Source organism: Moschus berezovskii, chromosome 13 (genome assembly GCF_049115385.1).
Source record: "Moschus berezovskii isolate FMDL1 chromosome 13, NW_MosBer_1.0, whole genome shotgun sequence".
In the NCBI taxonomy this organism is placed as follows: Eukaryota; Metazoa; Chordata; class Mammalia; order Artiodactyla; family Moschidae; genus Moschus; species Moschus berezovskii.
This window is the reverse complement of record NC_142472.1, coordinates 14,588,376-14,614,949: the sequence shown is the minus strand read 5'-3', so window position 1 is coordinate 14,614,949 and position 26,574 is coordinate 14,588,376. Positions and strand designations below refer to the sequence as shown.

The window sequence follows — 26,574 nt, the reverse complement described above, 5'->3', positions numbered from 1 at the left end:
ACCAATTCCAATTTGCCTTGATTCATGGACCTAACATTCCAGCTTCCTATGCAATATTGCTCTTTACAGCATCGGACCTTGTTTTTTTCACCAGTCACATCCACAACTGGGTATTGTTTTTGCTTTGGCTCCATCTGTCCATTCTTTTCTGGAGTTATTTCTCCACTGATCTCCAGTAGCATATTGGGCACCTACTGACCTGGGGAGTTCCTCATTCAATATCCTATCATTTTGCCTTTTCATACTGTTCATGGGGTTCTCAATGCAAGAATATTTGTTTGCCATTCCCTTCTCCAGTGGACCACATTCTGTCAGACCTCTCCACCATGACCCGCCCAGCTTGGGTGGCCCCACATGGCATGGCTTAGTTTCATTGAGTTAGATAAGGCTGTGGTCCGTGTGATCAGATTGACTAGTTTTCTATGATTATGATTTCAGTGTGTCTGCCCTCTGATGCCCTCTCGCAATACCTACCATCTTACTTGGGTTTCTCTTACCTTGGTTGTGGGGTATCTCTTCACGGCTGCTCAAAGCGCAGTCACTGCTCCTTACCTTGGATGCCCCTCCTGACCTTGAACATGGAGTAGCTCCTCTCGGCCCTCCTATGCCCGCGCAACTGCTGCTACTTGGACGTGGGGTTGTACACACCTTTATAATTATGATATTATAGTCTTACTTAGAGTTTAGGAAGATAAGATAGAGTAGGTTCAGGAACTTGTCCTGTTGGCACAGGCAGACAAGACTTATGCCCAGGCTGCGTGGCTTCAAATCTCCAATTTATTTTTGTTTGGCTGCAAAAAAATAGTCAACAAAAGAATCTAAAATGGAGTACTTTGTTGCAATCTCAAAAATGACAGAATGATCTCAGTTCATTTTCAAGGGAAACCATTCAGTATCACTGTAATCCAAGTCTATGCCCCAACCACTAATGGTAAAAAAAGCTGAAGTTGAACAGTTCGATGAAGAGCTAGAAGCCTTTCTAGAACTAAATCCAAGAAAGATGTCTTCTTAATCAAAGGGGACTGAAATGTGAATGTAGGAAATCAAGAGATAACTGAAGTAATAGGCAAGTTTGGCCTTAGAGTACAAAATGAAGCAGGGCAAAGGCTAACAGAGTTTTGCCGAGAGAACGTTCTGGTCATAGCACACACCCTCTTCCAACAACACAAGAGACAACTCTACACATGGACATCACCAGATGGTCAATACCAAAATCAGATTGATTATATTCATTGCAGCCAAAGATGGAAAAGCTCTGTACAGTCAGCAAAAACAAGACGGCAGCTGACTGTGGCTCAGATCATGAACTCCTTGTTGCCAAACTCAGGCTTAAATTGAAGAAAGTAGGGGAAAACACAAGGCAACTCCGATATGACCTAAAACAAATCCCTTACAAATTATACAGTGGAAGTGACAAGTAGATTCAAGGGATTAATTCTGAAGTACCTTAAGATCTATGGACAGAGGTTTGTAACACTCTACAGGAGGTGGTGAACAAAACCATCCCCAAGAAAAAGAAATACAACAAGACAAAATGGTTGTCTGGGAAAGCCTACAATAGCTGAGAAAAGAAGAGAAGCTAAAGGCAAAGGAGAAAATGACAGATATACCCATCTCAATGAAGAGTTCCAAAGAATAGCACAGAGAGATAAGAAAGCCTTCCTAAGTGATCAATGCAAAGAAATAGAGGAAAACAATAGAAAAGGAAAGACCAGAGATTTTTTTCAACAAAATTTGCAATACCAAGGGAACATTTCCTGCAAGGATAGGCACAATAAAGTGGAGACACGGCATGGACCTAACAGAAGCAGGATAGATTAAGAAGTGGTGGCAAGGATACATGGAAGGACTGTTTTAGAAAAAGGTCTTAATGACCCAAATAGCTACAATGATGTGATCACTCACTTACAGACAGACATCCTGGAACGTGAAGTCAGGTGGGCTTTAGAAAGCATCATGATGAAAAAAGCTAGTGGTGACAGAATTTCAGCTGATCTATTTAAAATCCTAAAAATGATGCTGTGAAAGTGCTGCACTCAATATGCTAGCAAATTTGGAAGACTCAGCAGTGGCCACAGGACTGGAAAAAGTCAGTCTTCATTCCCATCCCAAAGAAGGGCAGTGCCAAAGAATGTTTACATTACCACACAATTGCACTCATTTCACATGCTAGCAAAGTACTACTCAAAATCCTTCATGCTAGGCTTCAATGGTACATGAATCAAGAACTTCCAAATGTACAAACTGTATTTAGAAAAGCCAGAGGAACCAGAGATCAAATTGCCAACATCCAGATCAAATTGGATCATCAAAAAAGCAACAGAACTCCAAAAAAACATCTGCTTCATTGACTACTTCTTTGACTGTGTGGATCACAACAAACTGGAAAATTCTTAAAGAGATAGGAATACCAGACCACCTTACCTGTTTCCTGCGAAACCTGTATGCAAGTCAAGAAGCAACAGTTAGAACCAGACATAAAACACCTGGTTCCAAAGCAACAATTTGGACTGGTTCCAAATTGGAAAAGGAGTACGCCAAGGCTATATATGGTCACCTTGCTTATTTGACTTATATGCAGAGTACATCATGCGAAATGCTGGGCTTGATGAAGCACAAGCTTGCATCAAGATTGCTGGGAGAAATATCAATAACCTCAGATATGCAGATGACACCACCCTAATCATAGAAAGTGAAGAGGAACTAAAGAGCCTCTTGATAAAAGTGAAAAGGGAGTGTGAAAAAGCTGGCTTAAAACTCAATATTCAAGAAACTAAGACCATTGCATCCTGTCTCATCACTTCATTGCAGTAGATGGGGAACAGGTGAAACAATGACAGACTTATTTCCAAAATCACTGCAGATGGTGACTGCAGTCATGAAATTAAAAGATGCTTGCTCTTGGGAAAAGGAGTTATAACAAACCTAGACAGAATATTAAAACACAGAGACATCACTTTGCTGACAAAGTCCATGTAGTCAAACCTATGGTTTTCCCAGTAGTCATGTACCAGTGTGAGAGTTGGACCATAAAGAAGGCTGAGGGCTGAAGAACTGATGCGTTTGTTCTGGAGAAGATTGTTGAGAGTCCCTTGGACAGCAAGGAGATCAAACGAGTCAGTCCTAAAGGAAATCAACCCTGAATTTTCCTTGGAAGGACTGATGATGAAGCTAAAGCTCCAATACTTTGGCCACCTGATGTGAAGAGATGACTCTCTTCACATCAGGAAAAGACCCTGATGCTGGGAAAGATGGAGGACAGGTGGATAAGAGCACAAAAGAGGACAAGATGGTTGGATGGCATCATCAAGTTAATGGACCTGATTTTGAGCAAAATCCAAGCAATAGTGAAGGACAAGGAACCCTGGTGTGCTGCTGTGCATGGGGTTGCAAAGTGTTGGGCACGACTCAGTGACTGGATGACAATAACCCGTATCCGTATGCTGGGGGAAATAAGATATTGTGTTTTATTTTTCATGTGTTTTCATTCACTATAATGCATTTATGACACTGAAGAAAATGCACTTGATTGGTCCACTATTTATAGGATTAAACTTGGGAAAGAACCATCATCAGAATGGGTTCCAGGATTACTAATGTATAAGGGGCAGTTTGCCATTGCTTAAACTTGCATATATTAAACTTTAGAAAATAGTAAAGGGCCAATAAGCTTACATCTTCAGAGAATGAGATTTCTGTAAAATTTTGGAAAGTTTTTCTTTAGTGTACCAACTCCTATGCAAAATGTACTTTGGGAAACTTGACTCAACCATAAAGATCCTTTTAAGTTTTCTGTTTAAATCACATTGGGAGAAATAACTTCACTTTTTGAGAAACTTCCTTAACTAACCCCTAGGTGGGGTTTCTGGTGGATATCCTGTGGTGGGACTGGGGGACACTAAGATCTTTCTGCCCTGAGTTGACTCCATCTTTCTCAGTGAACACTCATTGGAAGGCGCTCACTCCATCACCTGTCTGTACATGTAAGATACGTAAGAAGTCCCGAGGATGTCAAAGCTCTAATGTCTAAGAGGCTTGTCTACCTCAGTAGCAGTTTGCTTAGAAAAATGTCATTCTTTCTGTATCCGCAGGTACAACTCAAAGAATCCATCGAAGGTCTTTCTGCTAAAATGAATACTGAATTAGCAGAATCTGGATTGAACTTGAGTGTTGGTCAGAAACAACTGGTGTGCCTTGCCAGGGTTATTCTCAGGAAGAATCGGATATTGATTATTGACAAAGCCACATCATACGTGGATCCAAGGTATGGAGCTGAGCCCCAGGAAATCTTGAATCTGACTTGTAAATGTGGCAAATGGAAACCATTTAGTGAATCTTCGAAATGTTTTTAAGTGCTCTTTTGGCCTCATGGATATATATTGATAATATTAATTCCAGAAAACAAAGGAAAAAAACCAAGACATGTTATATGGTGTTAATGTTGTTGTGAAGCATCCTAAGAGAGCTGAATTCCTAAATCCAGCTCCTGATTGTTTCCAGCAATTTTGAGAGAAGACTAATTTTCCATTATTTTATGAAAAATAGTAAATTTCTAAGTAGACTTTTATACTTAGTTTTTTAGGAACAAGACTATATGTTAAAGTTTTGATTTTTAAAAACATTATAAAAATATCATAGGATATTTTTAATGCTTAAGTCTGCTTTTCCTGTCTTTACTGAACTAAATCAACTTCTTTGTTTCTAGAACTGATGAGTTAATACAAAAAAAAATTCATGAGCGATTTGCCCAGTGCACTGTGCTGACCATTGCACACAGGTTGAGCACTGTTATTGACTGTGAATGGATAATGGTAAGACCCTCACCATTTTAGTTGTTTCCATTTATGTTCAATTTTCAATGTATCCTTCCATGTAAAATTTGATAGGAACGTCCATTAGTTTTTCTCTTAGTTTCTTCTCTCATTCCTGAACATTACTGAAGTACTTAACTATACTTTTAGAATGCATTATTAAATAATATATCCAGTGATCTTATATTTTTCATATTAAAAGTTTATTTGAATTGTCATTTTTTATGATGGCCAATGATTAAAATATTGGAGCTCCATATTTTAGTGGTGTAGAACACAGTCATTTTCACTATGTCATAGAAGTTTCAGCATTTTTGGATTCTCTTATCAAAAAATTAGCCTCTAATTTAGACTGCCAGGAGGCTGATGGCTAAAGTTGTAGAATTTCTCAGGAGTCCATGAGAAGAAAAGGCCTAGTGAGAAAAGCAGTACTTTAACTGAAAGGATTTAATATAAGAAATTTATTACATAGGGATTAGAGGACTAGAAAAATGAAACACTGGGTAACGATTTTAGAAAGCAGCTACCATATCCTAGGACAGATCTCCAGACCTGAGAACTCGGAAGAGAGGCCCTAAAGAACTGATGCTCGGACCTCTATGGAGAGGTCACTGCCTGGTTGTTGGTTGTGTTTGTGAGGGGGCAGCATGGGACTGGTTCTCCATGTGCTAATAGCTGGGTGCTGGAGTCAGGTCCCAGTGCTGAGGTGATGCTAGTAGCAAAATCAGGTAGAACATTAGCTGTGTTTCCCACCTTCAGTCTCCATCTAGTGCCCCCTACTGGCCCTAACAAAGGCCACCTGGCAAAAGAGTCTCTGAACTGTTGCAGTGACTTGCAGAGACAGATCTTCTGCATCACAGATCCGAGTATGGAAGGAAAGGCAAATCAGGGATGAGAGGCTAAATAAACAACCAGAGAGTCTCACACAATAGCTCTGTTCTGTACACGCGGCAAGCTCCAGGCTTTGGTCTCTGGTTATCTGCCTAGTATCTTCCTTCCAGGTTTGGTTGACTCTTTCTTCCTTAGGAATTTAACATTTCCTCCCTTAGCTTTATTTCCTTCCTCCATCAATTCCTTTTCTCTTTTTTGTTTTATCTCTTTCTTTGTCCTTTCCCTCTGTTGCTTGCTTAGTTTCAATAAATGAGAAATGGGATGTGGCTTTAAAACATAAGATAAGCATTCCTCAAAGGAAAAACTGTGGCAGCAAATAATCTCAGGGAATGCAAGATACTTTAAAGTATTTTGATGGTCCATACAAAACAGGAATCACTAATGAGTGGTCAGTAATACCCACATAGCACCATCTCTTTTGACTTCTTGGGCAGCTTCTGGAATATCACCTCCTGTCCTACTTCACATGCATTGTCAGAAGGGATCATCAGTGGGGCACTGAGTAGATACCAGGCTGTCAACGTTGAGGCAGTGCCTGTAGCCTCACTCCCCAAGCTGGACGTGCACAAAAGTGAGCTCTGGGGAGGCAGAGGACAGGAGTGGGGGGGTCCCCAACCAAAAGGATGCTCTAGGCTCCAAGCAGTGTGTCTGGTTATCTGGACTAGACATCACGGTAGGAAGCAGGCTCTACCTGCAGACTTTCATGAGAGATGGGGTGGCATTCAAGATTGCCCAACAGTGACTCTTAATTTCTAGAAATGTTTTGTGTCAGACATCCTTTCAGTTCAGTTCAGTTCAGTCGCTCAGTCATGTCTGACTCTTTGCAACCCCATGAATCATAGGACGCCAGGCCTCCCTGTCCATCACCAACTCCCGGAGTTCACTCAAACTCATGTCCACAGAGTCGGTGATGCCATCCAGCCATCTCATTCTCTGTCGTCCCCTTCTCCTCCCGCCCCCAATCCTACCCAGCATCAGAGTCTTTTCCAGTGAGTCAGCTCGTCGCGTGAGGTGGCCAAAGTATTGGAGTTTCAGCCTTAGCATCAGTCCTTCCAATGAACACCCAGGATTGATCTCCTTTAGAATGGACTGTTGGGTCTCCTTGCAGTCCAAGGGACTCTCAAGAGTCTTCTCCAGCACCAGAATTCAAAAGCATCAATTCTTCAGCGATCAGCTTTCTTCACAGTCCAACTCTCACATCCATACATGAACACGGGAAAAATCATAGCCTTGACTAGACGGACCTTGGTTGGCAAAGTAATGTCTCTGCTTTTTAATATGCTATCTAGGTTGGTCATAAGTTTCCTTCCAAGGAGTAAGTGTCTTTTAATTTCATGGCTACAATCAGCATCCTCAGTGATTTTGGAGCCCCGAAAAATAAAGTCTGACACTGTTTCCACTGTTTTCCATCTATTTCCATTGAAGTGATGGGACCAGATGCCATGATCTTTGTTTTCTGAATGTTGAGCTTCAAGCCAACCTTTTCACTCTCCTCTTTCACTTTCCTCAAGAGGCTCTTTAGTTCCTCTTCACTTTCTGCCATAAGGGTCATATCATCTGCATATCTGAGGTTATTGAGATTTCTCCCCCCAATCTTGATTCCAGCTTGTGCTTCTTCCAGCCCAGCGTTCCTCATGATGTACTCTGCATATAAGTTAAATAAGCAGGGTGACAATATACAACCTTGACATACTCCTTTTCTTATTTGGTACCAGTCTGTTGTTCCATGTCCAGTTCTGACTGTTGCTTCCTGATCGACATACAGGTTCCTCAAGAGGCAGGTCAGGTGGTCTGGTATTCCCATCTCTTTCAGAATGTTCCACAGTTTATTGTGATCCACACAGTCAAGGCTTGGGCATAGTCAATGAAGCAGAAATAGATGTTTTTTTGGAACTCTCTTGCTTTCTCCATGATCCAGCGGATGTTGGCAATTTGATCTCTGGTTCCTCTGCCTTTTCTAAAACCAGCTTGTACATCTGGAAGTTCACAGTTCACGTATTGCTGAAGCCTGGCTTGGAGAATTTTGAGCATGACTTTACTTGTGTGTGAGATGAGTGCAATTGTGCAGTAGTTTGAGCATTCTTTGGCCTTGCCTTTCTTTGGGATTGGAATGAAGACTGACCTTTTCCAGTCCTGTGGCCACTGCTGAGTTTTCCAAATTTGCTGGCATATTGAGTGCAGCACTTTCACAGCATCATCTTTCAAGGTTCGAAATAGCTCAACTGGAATTCCCTCAGCTCCATTAACTTTGTTCGTAGTGATGCTTTCTAAGGCCCACTTGACTTCACATTCCAAGATGTCTGGCTCTAGGTCAGTGATCACGTTATTGTGACTATCTTGGTCGTGAAGGTCTTTTTTGTACAGTTCTTCTGTGTATTCTTGCCATCTCTTCTTAATATCTTCTGCTTCTGTTAGGTCCATACCATTTCTGTCCTTTATCGAGCCCATCTTTGCATGAAATGTTCCCTTGGAATCTCTAATTTTCTTGAAGAGATCTCTTGTTTTTCCTATTTTGTTTTCCTCAGGCATCCTTGGTCCTTCATTTCGTGTTCTTGAATGCTAATTTGAAAAGTAACCTTTTATTTCTAGTTTTTACCTGTCACTTTATTGTTCTTACCTCTCACCATTGTATTTCAAAGACTGTCCCCCAACGCACCATTTTTCCGTAACAAATAAGTGATGCTGTGAAATGTATCTGTTTCAAGCCCTTTGTCAGACTTTAGACATTGCAACAGAAAGATGGCTTGGTCTCCAGCTCAGTTAAGTGTCTGTTCAATTAAATTCTTTGCTCTTAAATGTACCCTGAAGATTTATTTTTGGTTTTTGGTATTATAGCATTAATGACATTCATAGTAGCAGATTCTTTTTGTTATCTAATTCTTAGAAATACTGTTAGCTTGAAATGTGTGGTTGGTTAGGGAAACTGAAGAAGGAGAGAATTTGGAGGACATGTCACCTGGTCACTCCTAAAGTGTTATTATTCAGCACCTGATCTGCGGATATGAACATCTATATTCTCTGAACCAGTCAGCTTTCTTGATATTATCAAAATACATTCATTTTTTAATGCTTTACTTACTGATTTGTTGTTCATTCACTCAGTCATGTCCAGCTGTTTGCAACCCATGGACTGCAGTATGCCAGGCTTCCCTGTCCTTCGCTATCTCCCAGAGCTCACCTTCTGTCATCTGCTTCTCCTCCTGCCCTCAATCTTTCCCATCATCAGGGTCTTTTCCAGTGAGTTGGCTCTTCACATCAGGTGGCCAAAGTATTGGGGCTTCAGCTGCAGCATCAGTCCTTTCAGTGAATATTCAGGGTTGATTTCCTTTGGGATTGACTGGTTTGATCTCCTGCAGTCCAAGGGACTCTCAAGAGTCTTCTCCAGCACCACAGTTCAAAAGCATCAATTCTTAGGCTGGCACCCAGGTTCTTTATGGGTCAACTCTCATACCCATACATGACTTCTGGAAAAACCATAGCTTTGACTATACGGGCCTTTGTCAGCAAAGCAATGTCTCTACTTTTTAATACACTGTCTAGGTTTGTCATAACTTTTCTTCCAAGGAACAAGCGTCTTTTACTTACCAATATCTCCTGGTAAGAAGATTATAAATCTCTGTAACCTCAGAGTTTTCTCTCTGCAGCCAATAGCACAGCTGTTGCCTCCAAGTCCTGCACACTGAAGTCTTCATGTCACCCAAATTCTCCCTAGAAGCATGAACAAAGAAGCGTCTGACAATCTGTACTTGCATTAATAGTATTGTTGGCTGTGGTCAACATTTTCACTGTCTGCAGTTAGAGAATTCTTTGGAAATGAATGATGAAAAACCAAAACTGGGGACAGGAAACTCAGATTCCACCTCTTTTGTTTATAGTCAATCTTATGATTTTGTTTTTTGTTTCTTCCTCAACACAAACCTCTTCTCAGTAGAATATTCCCCAGAGAAATCAAAACCAGAAACTGTTCTAACATCCCCACCTGGAAAGCACAAAACAGCTCACGCCTCACTAGAGTTTTACTTAAATTCTATTTTTCACCTTCATGGAACATTTCTTTCAGAAGCCTGCATGGCTACAATTAGAACATTTCAGAAGAGAAAGTTCAGTTCAGTTCAGTCGCTCGGTCGTGTCCGACTCTCCGCGACCCCATGAACCTCCTTCAAAAATTCCAAAAGATTTCACTCAGGTTTTGAAAGGAGAATAACTAATCCGGAGGTAGAAGCATAGTTGGGGAGAAGAGATATGCTAAGAGGGGAGAGCTTATGAGCAAAGGCAGCAGGTTTGGGAAAGTGACTATGGAGGTGACCGTGAGCCAGCCTTCATCATCCCACTGGTGAGAGACTAATTTATTATTTCAAGACCTAGGAAAGGATTTTCAGATAATACTTGCCATGTTGCCCAGTTAGAAAATCATGGGCACCCATTTTACCAATGAGGGACCCACTATGCAAATTTGGACAGCTGTCCCTGTGTCATCCCCTGGCAACCAGAAACAGAGATATGACACATCTTCCCCTTGCAACTCTACTTGTCAATAAGTGGGGCTCTATCTCTATTATTGGCATCATTTCTCATCAGGCTTTATCTCCATCCTCTCCTGCCCCCCGCCTCTCTGTGCACTCACACACCTCCCCTTCATTCCTCTTTTTCACCAATGGCATCTTGCCAATGAATGGATCAAGTTATCTTGCAGTGGGTCCATGTAATTTTTATGTCTAGACAGCTACCAGGAATGTCTGCACATAAACAGGCTTGATAAACACATGTTCATTGAGCTTATGTAACTCACTCACTTGTTCAACATAATGTGTTTTTACTTAACCTACTAGAGCTTGATAAGTATTTCAAGGTTGGGGTTCCTGGAGAGATCCTGGGGTTCAAGAATTATTATCACACCAACTTGAATGTGTGATTTAGTTTATAGTTTAACTTGTGTTACAGCAAGGGTGGGGACATTGTGGGAAATTACACAATGATATTCTTATAAGGGATGTTAAAAATCTAAAATTATACCTATTTTTCTGGACACAAAGAGAATTTAGATTTGCTTTATGTTTATTTGTTCTGAAATGTCTAGAATCTTTGATCAAGACAGTAAATGTAAAAGCTAAGCTGGTAAAATTCTGTCTCCAGCTATTTTTCAGTCTATGTCCCATCTTAGCTCTTGTAGCCCCTAACGTCTTCCTTTTAAATTTAATTAGATCCAATTTATTTTTGCTTTTATTTCTTTTGCTTTGGGAGACTGATCAAATAAAATACTGCTGCGATTTAAGTCAAAGTGTTCTCTACCTGTATTTTCCTTTTGTTGTATAGTACCCAGTCTTATCTTGGGTCTTTAAACTATTTTGAGTTTATTTGTATGTGTGCTATGAGGGAGTCTTATAATTTCATTCATTTCCAGGTGCGCAGCTTTCCCAGTACTATCTAGCAAAGAGATTGTCTTTTCTTCAATATATATTCTTACCTAATCTTTCATAGATTAATTGAACACAGATATTTGGAGACCTGTGTTTTAAAACTGCAGTTTTTCTTCTTCAGTATCAGGAGGAGCAGTTATATTCTATTATGCTATGCTTAAAGTAAAATTGCACATTCAGGGCATCTAAATTGGCATGCCCAATTGACATATAGAAAATTCATTATGTAGATGAGACATTCAATTATTCTTGGACTCTTTTGAGAAAGGTGCTCTTAACAATGATTCAGAGTATAAACACAAGATTAATAGGAATATGCCCTTTGTGAGACTTAAAAAATATTTCCAATTAAATACAAAGGATGAAGTTAACTGCAATACCTATGTGTAGAAAAAATAACTTGTGTCTTGTTTGGAGTTCCAGCATATTCTCTTCTTTTTTAAAAAATAATATTATTAATTTAGTTTTGGCTGTGCTGGCTCTTTGTTGCTGTGTGGGCTTCTCTCTAGTTGCGGCAAACATGCAGACTTCTCCTTGCAGAGGCTTCTGTTGTTGTGGAGCTCAGGCTCTAGGCGCTCAGGCTTCAGTATTTGTGACATGTGGGCTCAGTAGTTGTGGTGCATGAACTTATTTGCTCCACAGCATGTGGGGTCCTCCTGGACTAGGGAGCAAGCCCGTGACTCTTGCATTGGCAGGCAGATTCTTTTACCACTGAGCCACCAGGTAAACCCATACCACCTATTCTCTTTAGATATATTTACTCTAAATATGACCTAAATGAAGAATTAAATTCCACTTAACATCAGAATTATTTTTGTAGTTCTATTGTTTGGGTCAATTGTTTCAGGTACTTTTCCCCTCTCCATAACCATTAACCAAGGTCACTCATAAGTAGAAAGGCAGAGTCAAGAGCCCCTTTCTCTTCCTTTCAATTTCCAATTAGCAGATTTGTTAATGAGCAGTAAAAGGGGTGAAAGGCAGGCAGCTTAAGAAAGAAAGAGAAAGAAGCAAATAAAGGTAATTTGTGAAAACGGATTCAGATCCTTGGCAGTTCAGGTTGGACCGCCCCATTTGCTGTGCAGGCTGTGATCACTTCAATTTGGAGCTCAATTTCTTATTTGCTTTTATAGTCTTATCCAAAAAGAAAACTGGATTTCTAGAAATTTCTTCTGTGCAGAGCAGTTCCGCAAAACCTGCTTATATAGCAGCTCTGTTTGCCAGCCTTCCACTCTCATAACAATAAACTACAGCCACAGCCGGCGTCAGGAAGCGTCTTAACCTCTTGGACAAGGGATTCAGCCCCTCTTCTTGTTGTTCAGTTGCTCAGCCTCTCAGTTTCCTGTTCTTTGCGACCCCGCGGACTGCAGCACCCCAGACTTCCCTGTCCTTCACTACTTACCGGAGTTTGCTCAAACCCATGTCCACTGAGTCGGTGATGCCATCCAACCATCTCCTCCTCCGTCGTCCCCTTCTCCTCCAGCCTTCAATCTTTCCCAGCATCAGGGTCTTTTGCACTGAGTCAGCTCTTCCTATCAGGTGACCAGAGTAATGGAGCTTTCAGCTTCATTAGTCCTTCCAGTACGGGCTGACATAATCCAGGACCCTGAAGAAATTCCAGAAGCATTTACTTTTTTCCCCCCAAGTATTGCTCAGATTGTCAAATCAACTTGACAATTTGTTTTCAGGACACTGCCATGTGGTTTGTATGATGTCAACCTACTTTTTAGATAAATGCAGTCTGATTTTCTTGAATCAACACATTTCCCAATTTTGTGTATCTATATAAATAGCCCTAGGAGCTCAGAGTCTGAGTGCTAAAAGCGCTAACTAATGATCAGTTCAGTTCAGTTCAGTCGCTCAGTCGTGTCCGACTCTCCGCGACCCCATGAATCACAGCACGCCAGGCCTCCCTGTCCATCACCAACTCCCGGAGTACACTCAAACTCATGTCCACAGAGTCGGTGATGCCATCCAGCCATCTCATTCTCTGTCGTCCCCTTCTCCTCCCGCTCCCAACCTTTCCCAGCATCAGAGTCTTTTCCAGTGAGTCAACTCATCGCATGAGGTGGCCAAAGTATTGGAGCTTCAGCTTTAGCATCAGTCCCTCCAATGAACATCCAGGATTGATCTCCTCTAGAATGGACTGGTTGGATCTTCTTGCAGTATAAGGGACTCTCAAGAGTCTTCTCCAACACCACAGTTCAAAAGCATCGATTCTTCGGTGATCAGCTTTCTTCACAGTCCAACTCTCACATCCATACATGACCACGGGAAAAACCATTGCCTTGACTAGACGGACCTTGGTTGGCAAAGTAATGTCTCTGCTTTTTAAAATACTATCAAGGTTGGTCATAACTTTCCTTCCAAGGAGCAAGCGTCTTTTAATTTCATGGCTGCAATCAGCATCTGCAGTGATTTTGGAGCCCAAAAAATAAAGTCTGACACTGTTTCCACTGTTTCCCCATCTATTTCTCATGAAGTGATGGGACCAGATGCCATGATCTTTGTTTTCTGAATGTTGAGCTTCAAGCCAACCTTTTCACTCTCCTCTTTCCCTTTCATCAAGAGACTTTTGAGTTCCTCTTCACTTTCTGCCATAAGGGTAGTGTCATCTGCATATCTGAGGTTATTGAGATTTCTCCCCACAATCTTGATTCCAGCTTGTGCTTCTTCCAGCCCAGCGTTCCTCATGATGTACTCTGCATATAAGTTAAATAAGCAAGGTGACAATATACAACCTTGATGTACACCTTTTCCTATTTGGAACCAGTCTGTTGTTCCATGTCCAGTTCTAACTGTTGCTTCCTGACCTGCATACAGGTTTCTCAAGAGGCAGGTCAGGTGGTCTGGGATTCCCATCTCTTTCAGAATGTTCCACAGTTTATTGTGATCGACACAGTCAAAGGCTTTGGCATAGTCAATGAAGCAGAAATAGATGTTTTTCTGAAACTCTCTTGCTATCTCCATGATCCAGCAGATGTTGGCAATTTGATCTCTGGTTCCTCTGCCTTTTCTAAATCCTGCTTGAACATCTGGGAGTTCACGGTTTACATACTGCTGAAGCCTGGCTTGGAGAATATTAAGAAGAGGTGGCAGGAATACACAGAAGAACTGTACAAAAAAGATCTTCACGACCAAGATAGTCACGATAACGTGATCACTGACCTAGAGCCAGACATCTTGGAATGTGAAGCTTAACTAATGATAACAACCCCAAATGCCCTGGGAAAATATAAAATGCTACAGACTATTCAGTTCTAGTAATCATATTCTAAAATTTTCATTTTCTTCCTTTCCTATAACCAAATAATAAAGAAAGGTCAGGCTAGGCCTTTGTCTCCCTAGTAAAACAGGGTAATCAAACCATTTAAATACCACCAGTCCTACTACCCAAATTCTCCCTGACTTGCCTCTTTTTGAAATATTGTCTGAGTTATGTTACTGGGAGATATTGTGTGCTAATGGGTTTCTTTCTGCTGTTAACAGGTTTTTGATTCAGGGACACTGGAAGAATATTGTTGGCCACGTATTTTGCTGCAAGATAGAAACAGCCTATTTTACAAGATGGTGCAACAACTGGGCGAGGCAGAGGCTGCTGTCCTCACCAAAAGGGCAAAATAGGTGAGCCTGCGGCGGGAAGCTGTAATTAAAATTCGCCTCCAGCGTGCACTCTTCACAGGATCTCCCCCAGGGGTCTGGGAACAAGCACTCTGTGCTCTTTTCAGTTAGAAGCCTCCAGGGAGGAAGCTTCATGACCGGATCTTAACAACACGCGGCAGGTGGAAGGCAGGTCTGCTGAGAATCTGCGGCAGTGCTGGGGGTGCGGGTGGATGTGCGCCCTTCTGTGTGCACACACCTGTGCCTGAGACAGACTTTGGATTTGACTTTCCACATGTTCGGACTCTGGGTTCAGATTCTCATGGAGCACTGAACACTCTCATTTGCAGACCCTTTCCATTCGTTCTGATTGGTGCTCAGCACGTTTGTGATACAGGTTCTGTTGAGGAATATCCAGGAAACCTGAGAGTTTAAGGGGAAGAATCTTGGAATATTTTGATTCTAGGAAGACCTTCCAGAGAAAGGTGTAATCTATATAGAAAACTCTTACCTGAAATGATCACTTTCTCCCTAATTCTTTGTTGTTTAGAGGTAGGTCCGTTTGCCCCCCATTCTTCCTCTACCTTCTAGAAGATGAAATTGTCGTCAGGACAAATGAAGAACTCACGATACCGTCGCACCGTAGCCTGAATGGTGCCTGAAGGTTTACAGAGCACTTTTTCGGAGATGAGATGTGCGAGGCTCTAAGCACTGTACATGGTGTGAGGAAGGGGCTCAGTGAGGAACGCTCAGGTCACGTGGTGTCTTCCTAACAGAGGCGCAGTGGTAACCAAGGTCTGCTTTCAGAGGCTTAGCCGTTGTCATGCAGCCACCTGTAAGTCTTTCTGGAACCAGGTGGGAGTGGGATTGGGGTTGATGGAAAGATAGATGGAGGGAAGGAAGGTCTGGTGTTTTTGCCCCTTAACATGCATGTCTCAGGGTGGGATGTGGCTTCCCCATGGAAAATTTATCTCTGGATGTTAAATTATGGGTGTATTTTCCATTCTTCATTCTTTTCTGTCTCTCCCAGATTTTCACTTGTAAATAGAATAAGATGATTTGTGTAATATTTAAAATGTCTTAAAGAAAATATGTCCCAGTGTCTTAAATACTTCTATATGAAAGATTTATCTAAAATGTGGCCTGAATTCATCACTGTCTCCTCTCAGTCCTCTTTGGAAATGAGGAAATACAGAGCAGGACCTTCCACTGCTCATCAGGTAGGGAACTTCCTGGGTCCCAGAGCTGGCTGAAGAGTTGGCAGAGTTAGAGTTTGTGCTTAGGTTTGAGGAAAAGAAAGTCTGTGTTCTGAACTTTTCATAAGTACTTACATTGTGTGCAAATGTTGAAAAGCTGAACAAGGAACTCTGTTTTTTTTTCTGCCTGAAATTCACAGAGTACTTTTATCCACTAGAGTGTCTCCCAGTCAGACCATCCATCCTGAGACCTTTAAAGCCAGGAATCTCCCAGACCCTTTTGGTCTTTTTTTATTAATTTATTTATTTTAATTGGAAGCTAATTACTTTACATTATTGTATTGGTTTTGCCATACATTGACATGAATCTGCCCCGGGTGTACATATATTCCCCATTTTGAACCCCCCTCCCACCTCCCTCCCCATCCCATCCTTCTGGTTCATTCCAGTACACCAGCCCCGAGCATCAGTCATTTCACATCAAAAAGAGATGTTCCCACCTGTAGGTCAAAGTCTTCATTTTAAAACTATATTATCATGACATTGAGTAATGAGAAATAGAACACAGAATTTTAGATTGGTCCAGATAATAAGATAATAGGATTCAACCCTCTCTTTGTACAGGTGAGGAAACTAAGGTGCTTTATCAGGAAGGTGGCCCTATGTATATAACTGGTGTTAAGCTAGTCTGCAGCAGACACAGAATTATAAATTTGTTCTTTCAGTAAACATTTTAAATCAAGTGTAACATACATACTGAAGCAGACATAGGTCATAGAATTAGAAATCTTGTGATTCCTGGCCCAGTAATCTTGCACCTACTCTAACAGTATTAATGGTAAGTTACATTTGTGTAGTCCTTTATGATTTATTTTATGCAGTTCGCACATGTATGATTTCACTGACTCTCCTGATGGTCCATTTTTATCCCATGTCATGGATGAGGAGAGTGTGTCCAGAGTTCACTCAAGGTCACAGAGCTGGTCCAGGAAGCACCGAGGGGGAGTTGCTGAGGGAGGCTGTGTGCTGTCCTAGGTACTGCGTTCTGCATCAAATCTGAGAACACTGCTCCTGTCACGTGGTAGCCAAGGTAGGGCCAGTCACTGAAGTTCACAGGATGATAGAACCTCACTCTTGGATTTCAGTCCTGCCACTGGCTCAGGTCACCTCTACAGAGAGAAATACATTTCTTAATTCTCATCCCATCTTGACGTTACTTCTGCATACTCTGCATCCTCTTAGGAGGATAAACTGTCAGATTATCAGTTTTTTGAATGTGTAAGTATCAGATATCAATGCATTGTTCAGCACTATAACACGGGGAGCGTTAGCCTAAGTCACAAGGTTTTCACTGATAGAACAGAATTCATTCATCTGAAAAGAAAACCCAACATCTGGGAGAAGGTGCTTCCACATCACATTTTCTTGAACTCATAGCTCAGGTGAGCTGATCACTGTCTGATTGACCCTTCTGGATGATCCTTGAAATAGTAGAGAAAGTCCCTTTTAGATACATAAAGCTACAGGGGGCAGTAGTTTGCTAGGGCTACCATACAAAGACCAAAGAGTAGGCGACTTAAGCAGCAGGGACTTATGTCCTCACAGCCCTGGAGGCTGGAAGTCTGAGGTCACGGTGTCACAGCGTTGGTTTCCTCTGAGGTCTCGCTCTTGGCTTGTAGACACTGTCTTCCCTCTGTGTCCCACATGCTCCTCCCTCCGTGTGAGCCTGTGTCCTGGTCTCTTCTTATGAGAACTCCAGTTAGATTAGGGCCCACTTGTATGATTTCATTTTAACTTTATTGCCTCTTTAAAGAGGCTGTCTCCAAATACAGTCACATTCTGTGGTACTGGGGGGTTGAGGACTTCAACATGTAAAGTTGGAGGTGAGAGGGTAACAGTTAGGAAGACCAGGGGTCTCCGAACGGAGGGAGTAGGCTGCAAGTGTCAGACAATTTTTATCTCTCTCTTAAGCTGCAGGAGGAAACACACTACTAGTGATATATTTTTTTCCCCTTCTCTATGCAAATTTATATCCCTCGAAAAAAAGAAATGCAAAAAGGTAAAATGGTTGTCTGAGGAGGCCTTACAAATAGCTGAGAAAGAAGAGAACCTAAAGGCAAAGGAGAAGAGGAAGGATATATCCATCTGAATGCGGAGTTCCAAAAAATAGCAAGGAGAGATATGAAAGCCTTCTTCAGTGATAAATGCAAAGAAATAGAGGGAAAAAAATAGAACGGGAAAGACTAGAGATCTCTTCAAGAAAATTAGAAATACCAAGGGAACATTTCAAGCAAACATGGGTACAATACAGGACAGAAGTGGTATGGACCTAACAGAAGCAGAAGATATTAAGAAGAGGTGGCAAGAATACACAGAAAAACTGTGCAAAAAAGATATTCATGACCCAGTTAATCATGATGGTGTGGTCACTCACGTAGAGCCAGATATCCTGGAATTCAAAGTCAAGTGGGCCTTAGGAAGCATCACTACGAACAAAGCTAATGGAGGTGATGGAATTACAGTTGAATAATTCAAATCCTAAAAGATGATGCTGTGAAAGTGCTGCACTCAATATGCCAGCAAATTTGGAAAACTCAACAGTGGCCACAGGACTTGGTAAAGGTCAGTTTTCATTCCAATCCCAAAGAAAGGCAATGACAAAGAATGCTCAAACTACCGCACAATTGCACTCATCTCACAGGCTAGCAAAGTAATGCTCAAAATTCTCCAAGCCAGGCTTCGACAGTATGTGAACCGTGAACTCCCAGATGTTTAAGCAGCTGGATTTAGAAAAGGCAGAGGAAGCAGAGATCAAATTGCCAACATCCGCTGGATCCTCGAAAAAGCAAGAGAGTTCCAGGAAAGCATCTAATTCTGCTTTATTGACTATGCCAAAGCCTTTGACTCTGTGGATCACAACAAACTGTGGAAAATCCTTCAGGTGAGAAATCTATAGGCAGGTCAGGAAGCAATAGTAAAAACTGGACATGGAACAACAGGCTGGTTCCAAATCAGGAAAGGAGTACATCAAGGCTGTATATTGTCACCCTGCTTATTTAACTTATATGCAGAGTACATCATGAGCAATGCTGGGCTGGATGAAGCACAAGCTGGAATCTAGATTGCTCAGAGAAATATCAATACCCTCAGATAGCAGATGACACCACCGTTATGGCAGAAAGTGAAGAAGAACTAAAGAGCCTCTTGATGAAAGTGAAAGAGGAGAGTGAAAAAGTTGGCTTAAAGCTCAACATTCAGAAAACGAAGATCATGGCATCTGGTCCCATCACTTCAGAGCAAATAGATGGGGAAACAATGACAGGCTTTATATTTGGGGCCTCCAAAATCACTGCAGATGGTGACTGCAGCCATGAAATTAAAAGACGCTTGCTCCTTGGAAGAAAAGTTATGACCAACTTAGACAGCATATTAAAAAGCAGAGACATTGCTTTGACAACAAAGGTCCATCTAGTAAAAGCCATGGTTTTTCCAGTAGTCATGTATGGATGTGAGAGTTGGACTGTAAAGAAAGCTGAGCGCCGAAGAATTGTTGCTTTTGAACTGTGGTGTGGGAGAAGACTCTTGAGAGTCCGTTTGACAGCAAGGTGATCCAACCAGTCAATCCTAAAGGAAATCAGTCCTGAATAATCATTGGAAGGACTGATGCTGAAGGTGAAACTCCAATATTTTGGCCTCCCGATGCGAAGAACTGACCCATTTGAAAAGGCCCTGATTCTGGGAATTATTGAAGCCAGGATGAGAAGGGGATGGCAGAGGATGAGGTGGTCGGATGGCATCACCAACTCAATGGGCCTGAGTTTGAGTAAGCTCTGAGAGTTGGTGACAGGGAAGCCTGGCGTACTGCAGTCCATGGGGATGCAAAGAGTAGGACAAGGACTGAGGGACTGAACTGAACTGATACAAATTTAAAGAAAGGTTTCTTTTAAAATTCTGTGTTGCCATAAGCATACCTGGTTCCACCTGAACTTTTCTCAAACCTTGAGCTAACCAAAGCATTTTTCTCATGAAAATGTTTGTCTTAAACTATGTAAATGTAAATGAACTATGTTTTTACTCTAGACTCTGTCTTCAAGTGGGTTCCCCCTAAGACTCAGAATTGACTTGACAAACCAGTATGTTTTACTCATGCAAATATTCTCTTAAGCTATGTCAATGAGACTATATGTGCTTCAAAAGCTGCCTTTCTTCAAGATTCATGTCAATTATTTTATGGCCAGGGACAAGTCACCTTGTGCCAATGTTATCTCAAAATGCATGTTGTGTGTGAGGGGCCTGGTGCCAGTCTCTGACTTCTGAGACATTTCCTTTCTCTGATTAGCATGCTGCTAGAAGCCATATGGATCTTCCCTGTAGCTCAGAGGGTAAAGAATCTGCCTGCAATGAAGGAGACCTGGCTTAGATCCCCAGGTAGGAAAGATCCTCTGGAGAAGGGAATGACAATCCACTGCCGTATTCTTGTCTGGAGAATCCCATGGACAGAGAAGCCTGGCGGGCCATAGTCCATGTGGTCGCAATGAGTCAGACATGACTGAGCGACTAACTATTACTACTAGTAGCTATATAACATCCATCTAAAGACTAGCAGGGGGCACTCTTTCTATCTCCTGATGTCTATGTCAGAAGCTTTCTCTATCTCTTTTATACTTTAATAAAACTTTATTACACAAAAGCTCTGAGTGATCAAGCCTCATCACTGGCCCCAAATTTTATTCTTCTCCTCTGGAGGCCAAGAATCGTGGGGTCTTTTGTGGTTTAGCAACAGCCTTTCAGATGGCACATGGTTCAGCTCCAAGAATAAATGCCTGTCATCCATTCTGTTCTGTGATGAAGCAGATCAGGTTGAGATTTTTTGAAGTTTCTTTGTTCCCAGTGTGTAACATAGGTGTCATTTTGTCTATTCGTGAAATCACCTAATATGGCCCAGAAGTTATAAAATCCTCATATCCTAGCTCTAGGAGCCTGGTCCAGTTGGATAGATGGAGGAGGCACTTAGCATCCACGTGGCCCTGTGTCCCCCAGGGCCTCTGAGCCTTAGGTCCTCACCTGAGTGTAGAACAGGATTACAGCCCTGCCGGCTTCTTCACACTTATCCCAGGGATCAGATGAGAGAGCAGATGCTTAAGTGCTTTGAGAATATAGAGCATTTAATGGTATAAAAGTGGGATCATTTTGTAAAAGGCTGTAGGTAGAAACTTTTCCTCCCAATAATAAAACAAATATACCCATAGTTCTTCTAGGTTACTTTAGAGACTCTAAATCAGGGGTCCCCAACTGTTGAAGATCCTTTTCAGTATTCAGTTCAGGTATTTCAGACCATGAAACAAAGTCCTTTTCAGTTGAAAGTTGCTAGAAATAATATTTTCTTTATAAAAAATTGTATTGAGAAGGGTTATGGGGAAAAGAGCCAGATGATTTTGGAAAGAATATTAAGCAGTAGAAAATGAAATGAATTTTCTTTTGTTCCTTTAACCGTTTTTAGTTTCACCAAAAGAGTACTTAATATATAATCACAAAATATGTCTAGCTTAATAAAATGGAGGAGGGTGATTATATGCAATTAAATTCCCCTTTACTTCCACCAAAGGCTCTTTTTTAAGTGCTTCCATTACAATGGAAATAGCCTCAGATTTCAGCCAGTGGGCCCACGCATTCTTGGAGGGTTTATTTTTCTCCTTAAGTGACATTTAAATATATAACATTTCATGTGCAGAGCAGGTTATGTTAGCAACAAGAAAATAAGAAAGTGCACTTACTGTGAAGGTCAGTGTCCTAGTGCTTTTCTGTTTCCTGTGTGAAGTTCATTCTCTCTCATGATAACTTTGCTTACAGCACCCACAAATGCACTTGTAGGCAGGTTTTATAAAAGAGATCTGGAATCATATGTCTAAACAACCAAGGTTGACATGAGTCAGCCTCTGATAGACGATACATTTTCTATTTTAAAGACTCAAAGGAAACTTTTCACATTCTTCTTTGAGGAAAAGAGTTATACTTGAAGTCGTTTTTTGCCCAAACATGTTCAGAGATAAAATAATGTCAGGGCTTGTAAAACCTTATTTTGTTTTGTGCATCTGTAAGGAACCGAGATACAATACAGCTATTAAAAACTGATGATTGTGGAGCTTGACAGCACTTCATTTCCTTTCTGTTCTGATTACACACTGAAAAAATACTGATATACCTGATATACTGAAAAATACTGATATAGCTGTATCTCTTCCAGTTCAGTTAGAATTTGGTAGAATTCAAGAGCTGAAAGGTCTGGAAGAGATCTGTCCTATTATTGGGTATCATCTTATATTTTAGAGAAGTCTCTTGGTTGAGTCATTGTTAAAGCGTTTGATTCTCTTTTCATTCTTGGGACCCACTATACACAGGTCACATGTCTATAGGCCCTATAACTTCTTTGCCACACAAATTAAACACCAGGATATTTCATACGTATATGCCAATGTTTCAGTGCCTGTCAATCAGAGTTTATAAAATATAAACATAACAACCTGATATTAGCATCCAAATCTACTGTGCTCCTTTTATGTGTGAAAATGACAAACCCTGTTCAGATGCTAGTTTTCCTATCCACTTTGTTACCCTGTTTTTAATGTATTTCAGGGAATAAAATGATTTTGCTTAACAATTTACTGTAGTGATAAAGCATATCTGTGAGTCAGAATGACCAGAAATCTAGTAGATCTACAGGTTATTTGGCATTACGCCCAACCCCACTGAGGGTTTTAATGGGGCTGCTTCCTCCGTAGAATAAATACAGCCCTGGTTTTCTAAAACTGTGCCTCCAATAGCGATATAATTGCTTCACTTGAAGAAGGAAACCTAGAAATGTGTTGTCTCAGGAGAACGACTTTAAAACTTTTCTTTTTTTTTCCATTGGAGGCTAATTACTTTACAATAATATATTGGTTGGTTTTGCCATACATTGACATGAATCTGCCCCGGGTGTACATGTGTTTCCCTTCTTGAACCCCCCTCCCACCTCCCTCCTCCCCATATCCTCCCTCCGGGTCATCCCCGTGCACCAGCCCCGAGCATCCTGTATCATGCGTCGAACCTGGACTGGTGATTCGTTTCTCATATGATAATATACATGCTTCAATGCCACTCTCCCAAATCATCCCACCTTCACCCTCTCCCACAGAGTCCCAAAGACTGTTCTATACACCTATGTCTATTTTGCTGTCTCGTATACAGGGTTAAAGTTACCATCTTTCTAAATTCCATATATATGCGTTAGTATACTCTATTGGTGTTTTTCTTTCTGGCTTACTTCACTCTGTATCAGTTCAGTTCAGTTCAGTTCAGTTGCTCAGTCATGTCCGACTCTTTGCGACCCCATGAATCACAGCACGCCAGGCCTCCCTGTCCATCACCAACTCCCGGAGTTCACTCAAACTCATGTCCACAGAGTTGGTGATTCCATCCAGCCATCTCATTCTCGGTCGTCCCCTTCTCCTCCCGCCCCCAACCTTTCCCAGCATCAGAGTCTTTTCCAGTGAGTCAACTCATCGCATGAGGTGACCAAAGTACTGCAGTTTCAGCTTTAGCATCAGTCCTTCCAATGAACACCCAGGAGGCTCCAATTTCATCCACCTCATTAGAACTGATTCAAATGCATTCTTTTTGATGGCTGAAAAATACTCCATTGTGTATATGTACCAAAGCTTTCTTATCCATTCGCCTGCAGATGGACATCTAGGTTGCTTCCATGTCCTGGCTATTGTAAACAGTGCTGCGATGAACATTGGAGTACATGTGTCTCTTTCAATTCTGGTTTCCTCGGTGTGTATGCCCAGGAGTGCGATTGCTGGATCATATGGCAGTTCTATTTCCAGTTTTTTGAGGAATCTCCACACTGTTCTCCATAGCGGCTGTACTCGTTTGCATTCCCAGCAACAGTGTAAGAGGGTTCCCTTCTCTCCACACCCTCTCCAGCATTTATTGCATGTCGACTTTTGGATAGCAGCCATTCTGACTGGTGTGAAATGGTATCTCATTGTGGTTTTGATTTGCATCTCTCTGATTATGAGGGATGTTGAGCATTTTTTCATGTGTTTGTTAGCCATTTTTATGTCTTCTTTGGAGAAATGTCTGTTTAGTTCTCTGGCCCATTTTTTGATTGGGTCATTTATTTTTCTGGAATTGAGCTGCAGGCGCAGCTTGTATATTTTGGAGATTAATTCTTTGTCAGTTGTTTCATTTGCTATTATTTTCTCCCATTCTGAAGGCTGTCTTTTCACCTTGCTTATAGTTTCCTTTGCTGTGTAAAACTTTTAAACATGTTGTTTTTGTCTTTTTCTCCCTCAGGTGTACTTCGAAAGGAGATAGCCAGATATTACTCACAGTGACCTGTGGTTATGAATGTTTCCTGTGGACAGCCCTCAGCCTTAACAGTTTTTGAGTCAACACTGTGATTCTACCATGAGTTCGTGTCTATTCCCAAGGTTTTTTGCCAGTAGGTTTTGCACTGCATAAACTATATTCTACTTTTTTTATACCAGCAACAAACATTTACATGTTATAAGATATTAGCTCTCCAACTTCACTCAATGATTTCAAGCTCTTGAAAAGGGATTTATTAAGTTTATTTAAATGTTATATTACTTGCTTTCTTATCCAAATCAGAGGTACAGACCACTAATGAAAGCTGTCTCCCAGGTTTTGTGTCTTGAAAGACTCCAGAGCTAAACTCATTTTCTAAGATTTGAGACAAAGTTGTCACAAATGTTTTTTTACTGTTCCCAGAATTACATATTACTTTCCAATTATATCAGGGATTCTGTTTACTTGAAGACTGTGTGAAGTTGATGTTTTGTGTCACCACTTCCTTTAACATGACTAGGATCCATTTTTCCACCAAAAGACCTCTGGTTAAAATACTACAGAGAAAACTATAGGAAAAATATATAACATACTATAGTTTAAATAACAAAAAAAAAAAGATATATGGTTAAATAAAGGACAATACTATATGTTCTAAAAGAGAAGGAAGAGAAAATATGCTTTCTCAAAATAGTAGCCCTTCTAGGGGATTTGCTAATGAAGGACAGATGTGTGCTAGACTGTCTTTTAGATAGAGGATTTCTTTTTTTTTACATTAGAATTTGTGGTAAAGTATATATAACATAAACTTTACCATATAACCGTTTTTAGTCACATAATCCAGTGGCATTAATCACATTCACAGTGTTGTGCAGCCACATTGTCTGGGTAACTTTTGGTAATTATATTTTTCCTATTCAGTGTGTTATTTCTGCAGAGTTATTTTGATAAGTTTCATTTGTCTAGGAGGAACCTGTTTCCTGTGAGTTTTGAGCTTGATTTACATAAATTTATTCACAATATCTTATATGTTTAATCTCTACAGCATCTCTGACTGTGTTCTTTTTGCTTTTTTTTAGCCTTTTTTTTTTTAATATACTTGCATAACTTTTTCCTGTCTTCAAAGAATCAATTTTTTGCTTGATTGATGCTCTCTTTTTCCCCCTAGTTCATCATATCATTCTTTCTTTCCTTCAGCTTTTCCTTAACTTTGAGGTTTTTCCTCTAAATTCTTAAATTAAAAAGAGATTAGTAATGTCATCACTTTTCTAACATAGATATATAAAGCTGACTTATTTCCTAAGATCTGCTTTAGCTGCAGCCTGCAGCTTTTGGTACTCACCACCATCAATAACCATGTAATATGTATTTTCTAATTCCTAATTTAATTCATTAACTATATCTTTTACCCATGGGTTATTCATAAGTATAATGTTCTCTAAATTTCAAATGCTAATGGATTTTTTCTTTTAGATTGAACCATGTGAAATTGCTAACATTCAGCCTTTTATAAGCTATAAAATGGCACTTTCATATGGTTCAACATATAGTTGTCTTTTGTTTTTAATATATAACAATTTCATTTGGTCAGACAACATAAGATTGTGAATTTTAAACCAAAGGTAACCACACTCACACAAAAGGTCCTTGTTTCTACCATTTTGTATTTTATTGGGAGTTTTTAAAATGCTAACATTTAATGTTAAAATGTTAACTGGTACATGTGTAACCAGTAATTTTCAATAAAAATCCTCCCCAAATACTGGAATGATTTCTGATACGTGTTGCTGGCTGGTTCTCTGGGATGCAGACTCAGATGGGGTTTAGTGCTGGGATGTGTATCAGGGTTGCCCTTGGGGTCAACACTGTGGAATCAGGAGGGAATAAACAGGGTAAGGCAGAGGGAAAGATCAAGCTGGATCACTGGCCAGACGATCTTAGCTCACCCCATGTGAGTTTGGAGTGACGATGGCCCTTCAGGGTTGTCCTGACACATCCAATGACCAGGCCTTTAAACCTCCACCCGGATGGGTCATTGCATGTAGGCTGCCCCCAAAAGGGCTGGTGGTTTAAGGTTGCCCACTGGCAGCACTTACAGCTGCTGGACAATGAGTCTTTGATGGGAGGTCAGGACAGCATGTCTCCATGTCCCCCCTGGGCATGTATCACAGCTCCAGAGGTAGGTGATGAGGGTGTACTGTGGGGGAAACTCTTGATGACTGATGTTTAAGTCAAAATGATGACTTAGTGATTCTCCTCAGTACCCTCTGTTCTGATAAATAGAGGAGAAGGTCCATGTTGGGGATA

General features: G+C 40.9%; 1 protein-coding gene across 1 annotated transcript in view; it reads left to right on the top strand.

Moving 5' to 3' along the window:
- Window positions 1-26,012, top strand: part of LOC148775805 (ATP-binding cassette sub-family C member 4-like) — a 142,490-nt gene extending 116,478 nt beyond the window's left edge. Inside the window, exons 28-31 of the mRNA XM_088842647.1 lie at window positions 4,092-4,264; window positions 4,706-4,811; window positions 14,606-14,740; window positions 24,253-26,012. Coding sequence (XP_088698773.1) covers window positions 4,092-4,264; window positions 4,706-4,811; window positions 14,606-14,740 — 414 coding nt within the window. The 3' untranslated portion in view covers window positions 24,253-26,012. The remainder of the gene's footprint in view (window positions 1-4,091; window positions 4,265-4,705; window positions 4,812-14,605; window positions 14,741-24,252) is intronic.
- The last annotated feature ends 562 nt before the right edge of the window (window positions 26,013-26,574 follow it).